This window comes from Pimephales promelas, chromosome 4 (genome assembly GCF_988280905.1).
Source record: "Pimephales promelas chromosome 4, fPimPro1.hap1.1, whole genome shotgun sequence".
Lineage (NCBI taxonomy): Eukaryota > Metazoa > Chordata > Actinopteri > Cypriniformes > Leuciscidae > Pimephales > Pimephales promelas.
Window position 1 is genome coordinate 3893864 of NC_142772.1, and position 15842 is coordinate 3909705.

Genomic DNA, 15842 nt, shown 5'->3' on the forward strand with positions numbered 1-15842 from the left:
GGAGACTGGAGAGCCAACCCTTCCTCATCCGATTTGCGCAGTGTAATTAACGGAATTACAAAAAATCGATTTTGCCTCCTATTTTTTTGTCACGCATGAATGTGTGTCTTTTCCCTAATATTAAAAATAAAACATAGACTGATATTTGTCTAATGTCTGGAGTCCTTTAAGGAAGTAGCCTATATACGTTTCAATACATGTATTTTCTGAGAAAGTTTTGAGTGCAAATGTCATCATGTCCATAATGCTGGACTTCCCCAATTTTAAATAATTTATCCTCAACTAGTTTTGTGGTGTAGGTCTACGTTTTTTATAATGTTAACTTCAAATAATACTAATAGCCTAATTTAAAGATAAGGCAGCATTGGATCTGGACGGTAAGGAGAATAAAGCTGGAGTCGGAAGAGGTGTGTCACGATTCTGTAGGTTCGTGGATCTGAGTCGTGTGGCGAATCGCGATTTCGGTTTCATATTGCATATCGTTACAGCCCAAAAGTTAAGTTCTACTTAGTTATTTTGGTGAAAGTAACTCAAAAGTAATACATCAGTAATGTAACGCATTACAATTCTGAGACAGTAATATTGTAAGGTAACGAATTACTTTTAAATAACAGTAACAAGTAATACCTAATGTATTACAGTTTGGAAGTAACTTGCACAACATGGTCACGATACAAACAGGAAGGGAGAACTCAAATGCAGCATAAGGATTTATTTACAAAAGGAAACAAAATACAAAGCAAAAACCCACTAGGGGGAAAAACATAATCAAAGAAACATGAACAAAACTGAAAACTCAAAACAATCACCAACTCAGACACAAAGACAAAACCGGGAAACATATGACAATGACAACGAACCGACAAAGACTGCAAACATGAGGAGACTTAAAAAGGGAACAAATCAAGAGGGGAACAGGTGGAACAACTAAACACTAATCAGGTAACGAGGGGGAAGAATCAAACAATCACAGAAACACATGGCACAACATAACACCCATGTGCAATACAAGACAGGACCGACATGTGACAATTAATGCATGTGGCAGCATTATTTAGCTATATAGTATACATTTTTATATGAATATTAACAGCTATTTCCTGAAAGGTCAACAGCCTGTTGTTAATATTTAGTTCTGCCCGACATTTGAATGACATTGACATATTGATCTGGACTTCTGTGTGATTACCGCAGGCTAATATACAGATGGCAGATGATGGATCCGCATGTAAAACAATAGTGAGCGAATCAAAAGACCTGCATAAATAATACAATGGGCAAAATGACAACAGCAATCATAGTGATTATAAAGCAGCTCTAAGACAATTAAACTAATACTATCTGTCAAGTCAAGAGCTGAATAGTTGTTACTCTTTTTTTGCCCATGCAATACTTTTAAGGGTAGGATTATTTAACAAATAAGCTATTTAAACATTTACAAAGTTCCCTAGGAATACATTCATGTAACCCACAATGACCTTTTGTGGGAAGATGTCCAACAGCAAACTGTGAACGGTATGATAATTAGCCTATTGTTTTGGCTCAAAGACATGATTAATACTGCATATAATCACAGAGCACTCAAAACAAACGAGACAACCTGCAGCATAGTCTGTTAACGTGTTTACTCAAGAGCTATTACAAAAATATTATGCTATTGGGGTTTGAGATTGCACTCTTAAAAATAAAGGTTCTTTATTGGCATTTAAAGGGATAGTTCACCTAAAAATGGAAAATATGTGTCATTCATTTTCTCCGTCATGTCTTTCCAAACCCGTAACGGTGCGATGCATTTAGGGGTGTGGTCCTGGTCAAGACAATCTCCTGAACTCCAAACTAAACAGGGCTTCGTGCCCTGGATGTGCATCCCACAAATCTCCATCAACTGCAAGATGTTTTCCTATCAATATGGGCCAACATTTCTAAAGAATGCTTTCAGCACCTCGTTGAATCAATGCCACGTAGAATTAAGGCAGTTCTGAAGGCGAAAGGGGGTCGAACAGTATTAGTATGCTGTTCCTAATAATCCTTTAGGTGAGTGTATGTTAAATATTGCAGTTTAAATGCTTTCATTGTGATTAGTTTTTACAAAAGTTGATATAATTGACGCGTTCACAGCACGCAATGTCTACACGCATGCATCTGTGCTCTTGTGGCTCTTTTGGGTTTGGAACAACATGAGGGTGAGTAAGACAGAAATTTCATTTTTTGGGTGAACTATCCCTTTAACGGTTCCATAAAGAACCTTTAACATCTATTGAACCTTTTCAATGGACAAAAGGTTCTTTATAGTGAAAATATTTTATAGTTTTCTGCCTTTTAGATTTCACGGACCCCCAATTTTGATCATCCCTGTGAAGGGCCACCATCCTAAAATGTATAAGGCATCTGGCTTTCATAAACCCTCAGTTTATACATATTAAAAATGAATATTGTAAATCTTAAATTTGTTTATATATATAATGTTCTATGTATTATTTTAATATCGTTATTTAATATGAATCTAATATTAAACAAATTTTTACTTATTTAATTTTACTAGATTAATAACTAATCACATTTTTTATCACATTATTTATTTATTTAGATCTCATTTATTGTTTTACTCGTTTATTTTAATCTAATTATTATTATCATTATTTATTTTATTTTAATTCTTTTCTTTTTTTCAGTTTTTCTCTAGACTTGGTTCTTCAGTGACATCTCTGCGAGTGTGGAGGATATAATTCACACTCGCACAAAAAACAACAACAACAATTATTTAGCCTACCATTTGATACAGATTTTAATTAAATCTAAAAAAAAATAAATGATATAGCTCACCTTTCCTAATTCCTATCCTAAAACTATCTCATCTTCTCTTCATCCACACGCGACTGCTTGATTGGTCATCACAGTTGTAATCTCTAAAGAAGCTTCCCGATCGTGAAATGCGATTGGTGCACAGAGCTGTCAATCAACATAATAATCCCGCCCTAATGCGCGATGCCTTGATGGAAGAGTGACAGACCTCAGTCTCATCTGACGTGCGTCTGCATTCAACACACTTTGGGTAAGCGAACATGTTTTGAAATACATACTCAAAACTTTGTGAAGTGCTTCTTTATTATAATATAACTAATATTACATGTGTACACAGTTTATTTAGGGCATCTATATAACTTGTAGTTGTCAGCGTCGACGCGACTCGTGTGTATTCAGTGAAGCAGCGCGTCATTATTAATGCCGGACGCTACGTTTATTTATTTAGTAAGTCCTAAACTTTGCTATCTATCAGCGTTTTGAGTTGAGAGCGCTTTGCCAACTCCAATTCCGTTTACTAAAAGTACTGGTAATGATGGTAGGGATGTTAGTGATGCCATGATACTCATATCAGTCTGTACCATTATTGTCATGTTGATTTTTACATGGGACAGCACATCAAAAATACCATGCTACTACCATGGCACATTAAAATAACTAAATATAACTTTAAAAAAATAAGTAATTTCTTATACTATGTGTATAACTATATTCTTTGTTTGCCTTTGGTGATGATGGCTTATAATTATACCAAATCAATAGTATATTGCTGATTTAGTATTTTACTTGTTTGTCACATTTCTACACCCAAATGGCATAAAGTCTTTAATCATTTTAACCGTAGCTTGCAATTATTTTAACAGAAATACAAAGTTCTGTCATGAAATGGCGATGGCACAGGCTGATTGGTCCTCAACTCAATTGGTTAGCAACTAAGCGATGACATCGTTATCTACATAGAGCAGCTGATTGGTTGCTGAGGTTCGCCGCTCAACATTCATATACTTAGCATTGTTGCTTGCTCCACCCTCCCCAGCTCCACCTGTATAGATCTACTACGGGGTAATCATACAAAATACATGAACTTTGCCACATCCATAACCATGTCAATCTCTCTGAGAGTTGACATGAAATAAATATTTTGTCCTTATTTGTTTTGTCATTAACAGATAATTAGTGTCATGCAGTACAATGCTATATTGTGTGTTCTGTGCTTTTGCTATAGTGAAATGGAGCACTGTTGAGTAGTGAGCCATTGATTTCCATTTGAGTTAATGGACCTTTCCACTAGTCGCTAACAGAGAGATGCTGAGCAATTACATGTGGTTAGCTTCTCCTGATACATGAAACCTAAATATAACTATTATGAGAATGTGACTTCAAACCTGTTATTTATAAAATATCTAATAGTGCACATCAAACCTTGAGCCTTGGATTGAAATAAACGAACCTCCATGTCTCAGCACTGATATGTTCTCCAGGAAGGTGAATCTGTGTTGTGGATTTAATGGTTTTAGATTAAGATCGTTCCTTTTATTCTACACACATTATTAGTTTCATGCATTAAAGTGTAACAAATGTCAAAACCTTTGCAGTGTTCTCTCTCAAATGTGTCACTGGGAGTTAATGTGACAGCGAGTGTAATCCAGTGAGCAGTGTGTGTGTGTGCGTGTGCGCATCTAATAACTTAATCCCCTGTATAATCTTCTGGTGACACACAGTTACCTTACTTGTTTCTGGATAGCTGGCCACAGAATGAAACTAACATTACACATGCAAGCTTTGAAATGAACTGGTGAGGTGTTTATAACTGTTGACCAAACTTGAGTGCACTTTTGTAATAATGTCAAAATAAAAGTTTTACCAATGTGTTTTAATTTTTTTAGTTATTTTAATGTGTTGATTAACATTAACATACTGAAGTACATGTAAAGTACTTGATTATAATTTAACGGTAGTGTTTTAAAATGTCATCATTACAGATGTCATACAAGTTTCAATAGAAAGGAATATATTACATGCAATTAAGGGTCCAAAAACATTACATTCAATTTTTACTTAAGCCCTTTTTTTAAAAGTATATTATTCCCACAAGTAGTATTCTTTTTAAAACTATAAAGTGTGTGTGTGTGTGTCTCTCTCTGTGTGTGTGATTATTATTACCTTAAATTGATTCGTTTTTAACAAATTATATTAAACTTTCAATCTGTCAGGTTCATATTTTAGTCTTCATTAAGTGACATTGTGAGGATGTTTGGTCTAACTGACTGTGTTTGTGTACTTCCAGGTGCTGAGGTTTGTTGCTGTGTGTGTGTGTGGTGAGGTGAAGCCATGCCGCTGGTCAAGAGAAACATCGAGCCAAAGCATCTGAGCAGAGGAGCTTTACCTGAGACCATCAGCAATGAGCTGGAGTGTGTGACCAACAATACACTCTCTTCCATCATACGCCAACTCAGCAGCCTCAGTAAGACCTACTCTATCATGTTAGATGTGCTCAAATAGATTTTGAATTTTTAGCTGCCTTTACAATACCACCATGTAATATGTACGCTTATTTTCTTGATGTCAATATGTTTTCAAAAATCATTTGACAATTTACCCAGACAGCTAGACAATAAAACAAAAAAACAAGCAAATCTAAGCAAAAAACCCAAGCAAAACAAAACAAAAAACAAGCAAAACCAGGCAAAACAAAACAAACAAAACTTAACAAAAACCCAAGCAAAACAAAAAAGCAAAACTAAACAAAAACCCAAGCAAAACATAACAAGCAAATCTAAACAAAAAACCCAAGCAAAAGAAAACAAGCAAAACTAAAAAACCCAAGCAAAACAAAGTAAAACAAAAAAGCTAAACTAAACTAAAAAAAAACCAAGCAAAACAAAAAAGCTAAACTAAACAAAAACCCAAGCAAAACAAAGCAAAACAACAAGCAAAACTAAACAAAAACCCAAGCAAAACATAACAAGCAAATCTAAACAAAAAACCCAAGCAAAAGAAAACAAGCAAAACTACACAAAAACCCAAGCAAAACAAAGTAAAACAAAAAAGATAAACTAAACTAAAAAAACCCAAGCAAAACAAAAAAGCTAAATTAAACAAAAACAAAAACCAAAGCAAAACAAAAAATCTAAACTTAAAAAAACCCAAGCAAAACAAAGCAAAACAAAAAAAACTAAACTAAACAAAAACCCAAGCAAAACAAAGCAAAACAAAAAAGCAAAACTAAACAAAAACCCAAGCAAAACATAACAAAACAAGCAAATCTAAACAAAAAACCAAACAAAACAAGCAAAACAAAACAAAGTAAAACAAAACAAGCAAAACTAAATTTAAAAAACCCAAAAAAACAAAGTAAAACAAAACAAGCAAAACTAAACAAAAACAAGCACAACAAAGTAAAACAAAACAAGCAAAACTAAACAAATAACCCAAGCAAAACAAGCAAAACTAAATAAAAACCCAAACAAAACAAAGTAAAACAAAACAAGCACAACTAAACAAAAACAAGCAAAACAAAGTAAAACAAAACAAGTAAAACTAAACAAAAACCCAAGCAAAACAAAGTAAAACAAAACAAGCAAAACTAAACAAAAAACAATCAAAACAAAGTAAAACAAAACAAGCAAAACTAAACTAAAACCCAAGCAAAACAAAGCAAAACAAAACAGGCAAAACTAAACAAATAACCCAAGCAAAACAAAACAAGCAAAACTAAACAATTAACCCAAGCAAAACAAGCAAAACTAAATAAAAAACCCAAACAAAACAAGCAAAACTAAACAAAAAACAAGCGAAATAAAGTAAAACAAAACAAACAAAACTAAACAAAAACCCAAGCAAAACAAAGTAAAACAAAACAAGCAAAACTAAACTAAAACCCAAGCAAAACAAAGCAAAACAAAAAATACCAATTAATCATTTCTACCAATATTGCCTAAAAACAATAACAAAAAGTCACAATGTTCAACATTGACACTAATTTGAGAAGATTTTTTTTTTTTAAATATTAGAAGTAATATAAATGATTAATTATATACATTTATAAGTAAATAAATAAATAAATACACATGCAGCGGAGCCTGACATTTATTCAAGACAGCCTTGCTCTGAGAACACAGTTTAGCGTTCTGGTTAAAATCATGATATAGTTGAATCTATATGCAAGTAGTTCTGCTTTACACAAACACACTATAAATCAATAGACGGAATGAGATGAGATAACAATGCTTTTTGTCCGCTGGCTTCCAGCAAATGCTCTAAAGCTTAATCCCATCAAGTGCAGAGAGAGATCGACAGATGTGGATGCCGAGTGTATGCATGTTCTGTGGGGTCAAAGATCCTGCATGTCCTGAATCCTGAATTCATGTTGCCTGCAATATCCTGTGTGTGTGTGTGTGAGTCAGTTGATTTGGAGTGAATACGTACGTATGTGCTGCAGTTCACCAATATATTAGATCATGCACTATAATTATATAGGAGTGGATATACTGTAATGTTGACGATTGTAAATAAAAGGTGTAGCTTAGCCTCATGTTCCTGATGGTTTCTGCATTTCAAAGCTCAAGATGTCCGATCTTCTGTCTGTCGTGCTCATCTTCTACAGGTAAACATGCCGAGGACGTGTTTGGTGAGCTCTTTAATGAAGCCAATACATTCTACCTGCGTGCTAATTCTCTACAGGACCGCGTAGACCGACTTGCAATCAAGGTCACTGAGTTGGACTCTAGTGTGGAGGAAGGTCAGTCAAAGGTCAAGGTTCACATGCACTTAAGGGGTGCTTTTTTTGGGTGTATTTACCCAATTAATGTCACAATGAAATTAAAATGACAATTCTTTTTAATGAAATAGCACAGAATTTATTCTAAATGATTTATCCGTGCACATTATTATAATTATCATGTTGTGTTTACTGATGTGATTTTTTTCCATATGTCATAATAAAGGGACAAAAGAACTCTCTCAACTTACACTTCATTCGACTTTAATCACTACGTTTCTCATTTAATTAGTTGCTTTTTAAATTAGAACAAAATTCGTACCAGTGTCTCACGACTGCATATGCATATAAATTATTATCTGTGTGGTAAGTAACCACAAGACACATTGCTTAAAATGTCAAAGTAAGGTTAACCAAATGATTAAACCAGTACCGGTGAAATATTAATAGCATCATACTTGAATGATGGGCACGCTCTGTAGATTATCAATTTATTTTTAAACATTTTAACGCTATTCATTTTTAGAAAATCTGTAATATTGATGGTAATTGATGTGTATAGAACTTTGCAAATGGTGTGTTTTCTAATTCTGTGGAGAGCAGATATTGTGTGCCTAGGGATAACTGATGTACTTTGTGTAAAGATCTCTCTGTCTCCTTTTTGCCACAGTATCACTTCAGGACATTAACATGCGGAAAGCCTTCAAGAGTTCTACTGTTCAAGACCAGCAGGCGGTGACAAAGAGCAGCACTCCAAACCCCATCACAGAGATGTACAACACCAGCGACAAACCACCACCTCTGAACATACTGTCTGCCTACAGGTGTGTGTGTGTGTGTGTGTGTGTGCTTTCATCCTTTTTATATATATATATATATATATACTGTATATTAAAAGGTTGATTCACCCAAATAGGCAAGGCAAGGCACGTTTATTTATATAGCACATTTCATACACGATGGCAATTCAAAGTGCTTTACATAGAAGAAATTAAAATAATCAAAAGAAATCAGAATAATTAAAACAGTTTAGAATCAAAAATAAGAAATAATGAAAAATAAAAATTATGATAAAAATAAAATACAGTAAATTAAAACCATTTAAAAAAAAATAGAAATATTAAAAAGAAATATTAAAATTCTGTCATTAATTCCTCTCCCTCATGTTATTCCAAACCTGTAAGACTTTCGTTCATCTTCAGAACACACATGAAGATCTAAACAAATGTCTGTAGAGAAGCTCTTCCTGGATTCAAACAGTCCAGGAAGAAACTCAAAGAAATCAACAGGAAAATCCAAGGCACTCTCTTTAGAAAAGTTAAAAAGCCTTTATTTCTATGGCTTGGTCATAATCAACACTAAAAACACTTCGTCCGGGAGTCACATGAAGATCTTTTTGAGGAAATCTGAGAGATTTCTGTCCCTCCATTGAGAGATACGCAACTACCACTTTGACGATTCAAAAGGAGATCATAAAACGAATCCATATGAATTGAGCGGTTTAGTCCACATTTTCTGAAGAGATGAACAGAGTGAATTTAGGCTTTTATTCACATTTAAACATTGATCGGTGAACATAAACAGAAGCTAAACCAAACCTCATTGGTTCTTACAGAATTTTACGTGATGCGAACATGTTTGAGCTTCTGTTTACCACTGATGTGTGAGTTGATGAACGTTTATATGTGAATAAAAGCCTAAATTCGGTCTGTTCATCATATAAAGTGATCGAGTCTCGTCAGAAAAAGTGGACTAAACCGCTCAATTCATATGGATTAGTTTTACGATCTCCTTTTGAAGCGTCACAGTTGTAGTTGCGTATCTGTCAATGGAGGGACTGAAATCTCTCAGATTTCCTTAAAGAGATCTTTGTGTGTTCTGAAGATGAACGAAAGTCTTACGGGTTTGGAACAACATGAGGGAGAGGAATTAAAGGAGTAGTTCATTTAAAAAAAAACTTTTGCTGATAATTTACTCACCCCCATGTCATCCAAGATGTCCATGTCTTTCTTTCTTCAGTTGAAAAGAAATTAAGGTTTTTGATGAAAACATTCCAGGTTTTTCTCCATATAATGGACTTCAATGGGAACCAAACGGTTCAAGTTCCAAAAGACACTTTCAGTGCAGCTTCAAAGGACTTTAAACGATTCCAGACGATGAATAAGGGTCTTATCAAGCGAAACAATCGCTCATTTAATAAATAAATAAATAAATAAATAACAAATTTTAATTTTTATATGCTCAAATGCTCGCCTTGCTCTGTTCTGTGATGCGTGTTCGTGACTCTCCTGTTCAAACTCGTTCATCAAAATGAACGAATCTTTTTCCGAGTCATTTGGTTCATTCAAACGATTTGACTCGGGAAAAGATTCGTTCATTTTGATGAACGAGTTCGAACAGGAGAGTCACGAACACGCATCACAGTACAGAGCAAGGCGAGCATTTGAGCTTATAAAACTTAAACTTTGTTATTTATTTATTAAATGAGCGATCGTTTCGCTTGATAAGACCCTTATTCATCGTCTGGAATCGTTTAAAGCCCTTTGAACAGTTTGCAGTTTGCACTGAAAATGTCTTTTGGACCTTGTACCGTTTATTTCCCATTGAAGTCCATTATATGGAGAAAATCCTGGAATGTTTTCATCAAAAATCTTAATTTCTTTTCGACTGAAGAAAGAAAGAGGGTGAGTAGATTACCGGCAAACGTTTTTTGAAAAGAGAACTACTCTTTTAATGACAGAATTTAAATGTTTAAGTGAACTATACCTTTAAGATGCTCATTGTGTACAAATGAGTTGTGTTTGTTTGTTTGATCCAGGGATGACCATATTGATGGAATTAAGTTCTACACAGACCCCTCATATTTCTTTGACTTGTGGAAGGAGAAAATGCTTCAAGACACAGAAGACAAGAGAAAAGAGAAGAGGAAATATAGGGTAAAATAATCACTCCATTGAATGTTTTGAATGAGTATAAATCTGTTAACGTTTTTGCAAATGTAGTTGGGTTTGCAGCAGAATGAGTTCTTCTTATTTGACACTAATCACACACAGTTCCTTTGAGTAAAAACTCACTCCCATGGATCCTCTCCCAGAGGAAAATCATATTGCACAGAATGAACGAGTTTTTGGAAGCTGAGAGCTCAGATCATTTACATCTTCTGGCACAGGAGCAGAAGCGGGGAGTCGATGGGACGTTGCCTCGTGAGGTGAAGAAGGTTCGTAAGGCTCATAACCGCAGACAGGAATGGAACATGATGGCTTTTGATAAAGAGCTACGGCCGGACCATCGTCATCATCATCATCATCATCATACACTTCGCAGGGGTGTATCGTCTGAGGGCTCGCTGTCTCCAGAGTACAGGTCTGATATTTTATACCGTATTTATGCCATAATAATCACATTTGCTACAAAATTATTTCAACTCATCACTCAGTTTAAAAAAATAATAATAATATTAATATTAATGGTTACAGTGATGTACTTAGTAATATAATAAGTGAATGGGACAATGCAATGCACAAGGATATGATACAAGAGTTTTAAGGCATTCATTTAAAGGCATAATAAAATCAAAATGAACAATTCTGATTTTTTTTATTGAATATTACAGTGGTTATTATAAATGCAAATAATATATATTATTTATATATAAAAATGTTCATACGTTTTTGAAAGACGTTTATTGTGCTCATCAAGGCTGCATTTATTTAAGCAAAAACACAAAAATATTGTGAAATATTATTAAAATTTAAAATAACCTTTTTCTGTGAATATTTTAGGTTATTGTGTTCAAAGCTGAATTTTCAGTGTCGCATGATCCTTCAGAAATCTTTCTAATATGCTGATTTTTCCTTCTTTATATATATATATATATATATATATATATATTTATTTGTTTATTTTTATTTTTTTGTGGAGACCATAATACATTACCAATCAAAGGTTTGGGGTAAGTAAAATTTAAAAAAAATAATTTGAATAATAATAAAGGACACATTAAATTAAAGTGACAGTAAAATACATCTATCATAGTTTCCACAAAAATATTAAGCAGCCAAAACTTCCAACATTAATACATTTAAGAACCATCATTAATTATTGAGCACCAAATAAGTATATTAGAATGATTTCTGAAGGATCGTGAAGGAATTATTCTAAACTTTTGACCTGTTAAGTGTATATTTATTTATATAAAGTACGTAGTAATTCTTTTAATGAAGCAAACTAGATTTCTTATGATTCGGTTCCTTTCACCAGACAACATCCAAACAACTCCGACTACCCAGTCCCAGCATGCCACGCTCCAGCCCGAGCTCATCCCGTGGACACAGCATCATGGAGTGCTAATGGAGGGGTGGAGCACGAGTACCACAGCATCGGCGGGCCTGCAGGGGTAACTGTGGCTGCTGATGGAGGTTACAGAGGGGCTTTACTCGCTCGAACACATCCGGCTCCTCCACAGTCCCTGCCCCGGGAAAACGGGGTCAATGGAGCCCACATGCTTCCACCAACAGACTACGGGTAACAGCAAACACGCATGACTCGGCTATTTTAAATAAACAAGATATTGTCGTTTTCTGTTTCTGAATTTGTAAGAATGCTGGAAAAAAAGTTACCCGTCACATGCTTTCGTTTACAATTGCCAGCATAGTCCTGCCTCCCACACACACACACACACACACCATGTAACCATGTTAAGCCATATAACATAGCTTATTTGATCAATATAGTCTACTCTACGACTATTTCTAGTGCAAAACTTTTTGTTGCAGTTTTTTGTTCAATTAAAAAAAAACAAATTGGTTAAATGCTTTTATGGTTTTGTTCTGCTGCTTGTGTAAAAGAAGTGCACTTCAGATATTACGAATATATTTCAAATAACTGTACTTATATACACATTTTTTGGTGTATCACACACATACAGCACACTCTAACATACATACCAACACACCCACACAACTATTGCATTAAACAGGACTAAAGTGGGTATTTGCTTTATAGGCCAAACCTTAAAAAATAAAAAAATAAAAATAGTACAATTTAATTTTTTTGAGGCCTCGCCAACAGAATGAAAGACTGCATAGTTGTATAGTTAAATGGCTCTGGGATTAAAAATTGCCATTTTAATGGGTTTCAATGGGGTGTAACTATTTTGTGTTACTAGTGTAAACTAGATTTATTAAATGGGTGATAGGGGTGAACAAAATAAACACTTGTGCCAAAATGTATGCTTTTGGCATAAACACATGCAAAATTATCAACAAAAAAGCTTAAAAAGACAAAAATGCCCATAAGGGGTTAAAGGAGTAGTTCACTTTTGAAAAAAAAACTTTTGCTGATAATTTACTCACCCCCGTGTCATCCAAGATGTCCACGTCTTTCTTTCTTCAGTCGAAAAGAAATTAAGGTTTTTGATGAAAACATTCCAGGATTTTTCTCCATATAATGGACTTCAATGGGAACCAATCGGTTCAAGGTGCAAATGAGAGTTTCAGTGCAGCTTCAGAGGGCTTTAAACGACACCAGACGATGAATAAGGGTCTTATCTAGCGAAACGATGGGTCATTTCCAAATACTCTGTTTTTCGCCTTCTCTCTGTGTCTCTTGTAGTATGATGGAGTATTATGCCAGTTCAGGCCCACCGCCGCCTCCACTGGCTCTCCTCATTCCCTCTGCACAGACGGCGTTTGCCTCGCCTCCAGCTACTCCTCATCCTGGACCAATCACATCATCCCTACGGTGTCCTCTTCCACCTGTCCCACCTCCCGGACCGGTTTCAGCTTCGGCTCCTTCAGGTCCTCCTCCTCCTCCAGCGCCGCCTCCTCATCCCGGTGCACTCGGAGAGGGACGGAGACGCAGTCTGAAGCCCGTCGCAGACGCTCGCAGTGACCTGCTCTCAGCAATACGCATGGGTGAGTGCTGTACACACTACAGTACACTTGTGGAAAAGAAGAACATGCGTAGGATGCGTAAGGAAATAATATACTTAAAGAGTTAGTTCACCCAAAAATGAAAATTAAGTCATTAATTACTCACCCCCATGCTGTACCAACCCCGTAAGACCTTCGTTCGTCTTCGGAACACAAATGAAGATATTTTTGATTAAATTTGAGAGCTGTATAACTACCACATAGGCTCCTAAGGGACTGGCTCTTGACGGCCCAGAAAGTCGATGAAGAAAATGCTTAAATATTCCATGTGACTACAGTGGCTCAACTATAAGTTTATCAAGCGACGAGACTACTTTTTTGTGCGAAAAAACAAACAAAAATAACGACTTTATTCGACTATTCCTTTTCTTCCTTGTTGGCCTGAAACGAGACTTCCTTAGATTTCCACGACGCATGCGCGAGAACTGAAGTGAAGTAGTTGAAGGAGATCGCAATTCTTGCGCATGCGTCGTGGAAATCTAAGGAAGTCTCGTTTCAGGCCAACAAGGAAGAAAAGGAATAGTCGAATAAAGTCGTTATTTTTGTTTGATTTTCGCACAAAAAGTATTCTCGTTGCTTGATAAACATATAGTTGACCCTTTAAAGGGTTAGTTCAGCCAAAAATGAAAATGATGTCATTAATGACTCTCCCTCATGTCGTCCCGAGCCCGTCAGACCTCCGTTCATCTTCAAAACTCAGTTTAAGATATTTTAGATTTAGTCCTAGAGCTTCATTGTAAATGTGTGTACGGTATACTGTCCTTGTCCAGAAAGTTAATAAAGACATCATCAAAGTAGTCCATGTGACATCAGTGGGTTAGTTGCAATATTTTGAAGCATCGAAAATACATTTTGGTTAAAAAAAATAACAAAAACTACAACTTTATTCAGCATTGTATTGTCTTCCGGTTCTGTTGTGGATCCACGTTCAGTGACGCGGCTGACGTGTGTGACCAATTTGAAAGTAAAACACAAGCTCCCTGATGTGCATTGTGCACAAATTGGGCTTCAAAGTCCATATATGATTCGCAATTACAGATCATTTTAATGAATGAATGAATGAATGAATGAATGAATGAATAATTTTATTTCTTTTAATTTTTCTTTTCCTCTTCAGAACATGGTCATTGATAACAGAGCATATTTAAACAAAAAATAATAAAAACAAAATCTCAGCATGTTAAAAAGAGAAGAAAAAGAATATAGGAAAAAAAAGGAGAAGGAAGAAGCTAACTTATTTTTACCTTCCCCTTTTACAAATCTAGATTTGAAACGGCTACTGTTTTCTCTTTACAAAATATCATAATTTATCCTTTTTTAATAAAATACTTGTTAGATTTGAAGTACAAAACAAACAATACAGTACAGAATTGGAATTGGATTAACCAACCATTAATATTGTAATATTCCTGTAGCTCGGATGTAAATATGGAGGTCTATTTTTTTTAGTCCAAACTCAGCAGCTACTATAAGATTTTAAGAGTGTCAATGCTATGCACAAAACAAGTTGGCCCTGTGTACTGTATAGGCTACTGTACATGTTTGTGTGTGTGTGTGTGTTCAGGAATCCAACTAAAGAAAGTACAGGAGCAACAGGAACAGCAGGCTAAAAGAGAGCCGGTGGGGAATGACGTGGCCACTATACTCTCTCGCCGCATAGCCGTGGAGTACAGCGACTCAGAAGACGACTCAGAGCTTGATGAGAATGAATGGTCTGACTGATTATGGTCAGCCACACACACAATGGCTGAATAGAGACCTTCCTTGTAAATAAATACGTTCACCTTCAGACACCCACATATAGTTGATTATTAACTCTTTCCCCGCCAATGACACGACGCTTCCTTGCCAATGACTGAATTTTACAGCAGTCCATACAGGGCGCTATTACAAAATATCTGAATCAAAACACAGATGAACAAAAAGCAGAAACAATAAAAAAGATAAAGCGATCATCAAACATTAAACTGCATAATTTCGACCCAGGATGAGGTATAGTGTGAAGCTTTGGGGGTGTAGATGGACTCGATAATTTTTTTGATCATTTTCTCAGCTTTTTTTTTAGATAGATTGTATAGACATACAATAAAATATTCTGGAGGCCGTCAACATTTTGTGAAAATTATCAAAAATTCCTGGCAACTTTTCTTTTTAAAACAACCTGGCGGGGAAAGAGTTAAGAATGATGTCAATTTCTTAAAGAATGCTATATAATATAGAGGGAAGCACATTTTTTTGTACAGAAAATATAAATTATTCTATTAATTAAACTATTAGCAAATCAAGGTAGTATTTTCTATATTTATTATTTCAGTTTTATTTCAATTGAACGATCTGCAAATGTTATTTATGTTTATGTTTATTATATATTACTTTTCTGTTACCTC

The 15842-nt window shown here is 35.1% G+C and overlaps 1 protein-coding gene across 2 annotated transcripts; it reads left to right on the forward strand.

Annotated features, from left to right (window-relative positions):
* Window positions 1–2590: 2590 nt before the first annotated feature.
* Window positions 2591–15740, forward strand: wasf3a (WASP family member 3a). 2 transcript variants are annotated; one of them, XM_039662548.2, is made up of 10 exons: window positions 2591–3052; window positions 3666–3864; window positions 5090–5266; window positions 7409–7543; window positions 8193–8346; window positions 10341–10458; window positions 10692–10885; window positions 11783–12046; window positions 13136–13437; window positions 15020–15740. In XM_039662548.2, exons 3-10 carry the CDS (start codon window positions 5134–5136, stop codon window positions 15175–15177), a joined length of 1458 nt encoding a protein of 485 aa, XP_039518482.2. In that variant the 5' UTR covers window positions 2591–3052; window positions 3666–3864; window positions 5090–5133; the 3' UTR covers window positions 15178–15740. The 2 variants fall into 2 exon arrangements, with proteins under 2 accessions (XP_039518482.2, XP_039518483.2); XM_039662549.2 differs by lacking the exon at window positions 3666–3864 and having other exon boundaries at window positions 2592–3052.
* Window positions 15741–15842: the final 102 nt, after the last annotated feature.

Coding starts and splice junctions, on each gene's coding strand:
- wasf3a (XM_039662548.2), top strand. CDS start 5,134: ATGCCGCTGGTCAAGAGAAACATCGAGCCAAAGCATCTGAGCAGAGGA. Junction 8,347..10,340: donor AACATACTGTCTGCCTACAG/GTGTGTGTGTGT, acceptor TGTTTGATCCAG/GGATGACCATATTGATGGAA. Junction 12,047..13,135: donor CTTCCACCAACAGACTACGG/GTAACAGCAAAC, acceptor TGTCTCTTGTAG/TATGATGGAGTATTATGCCA.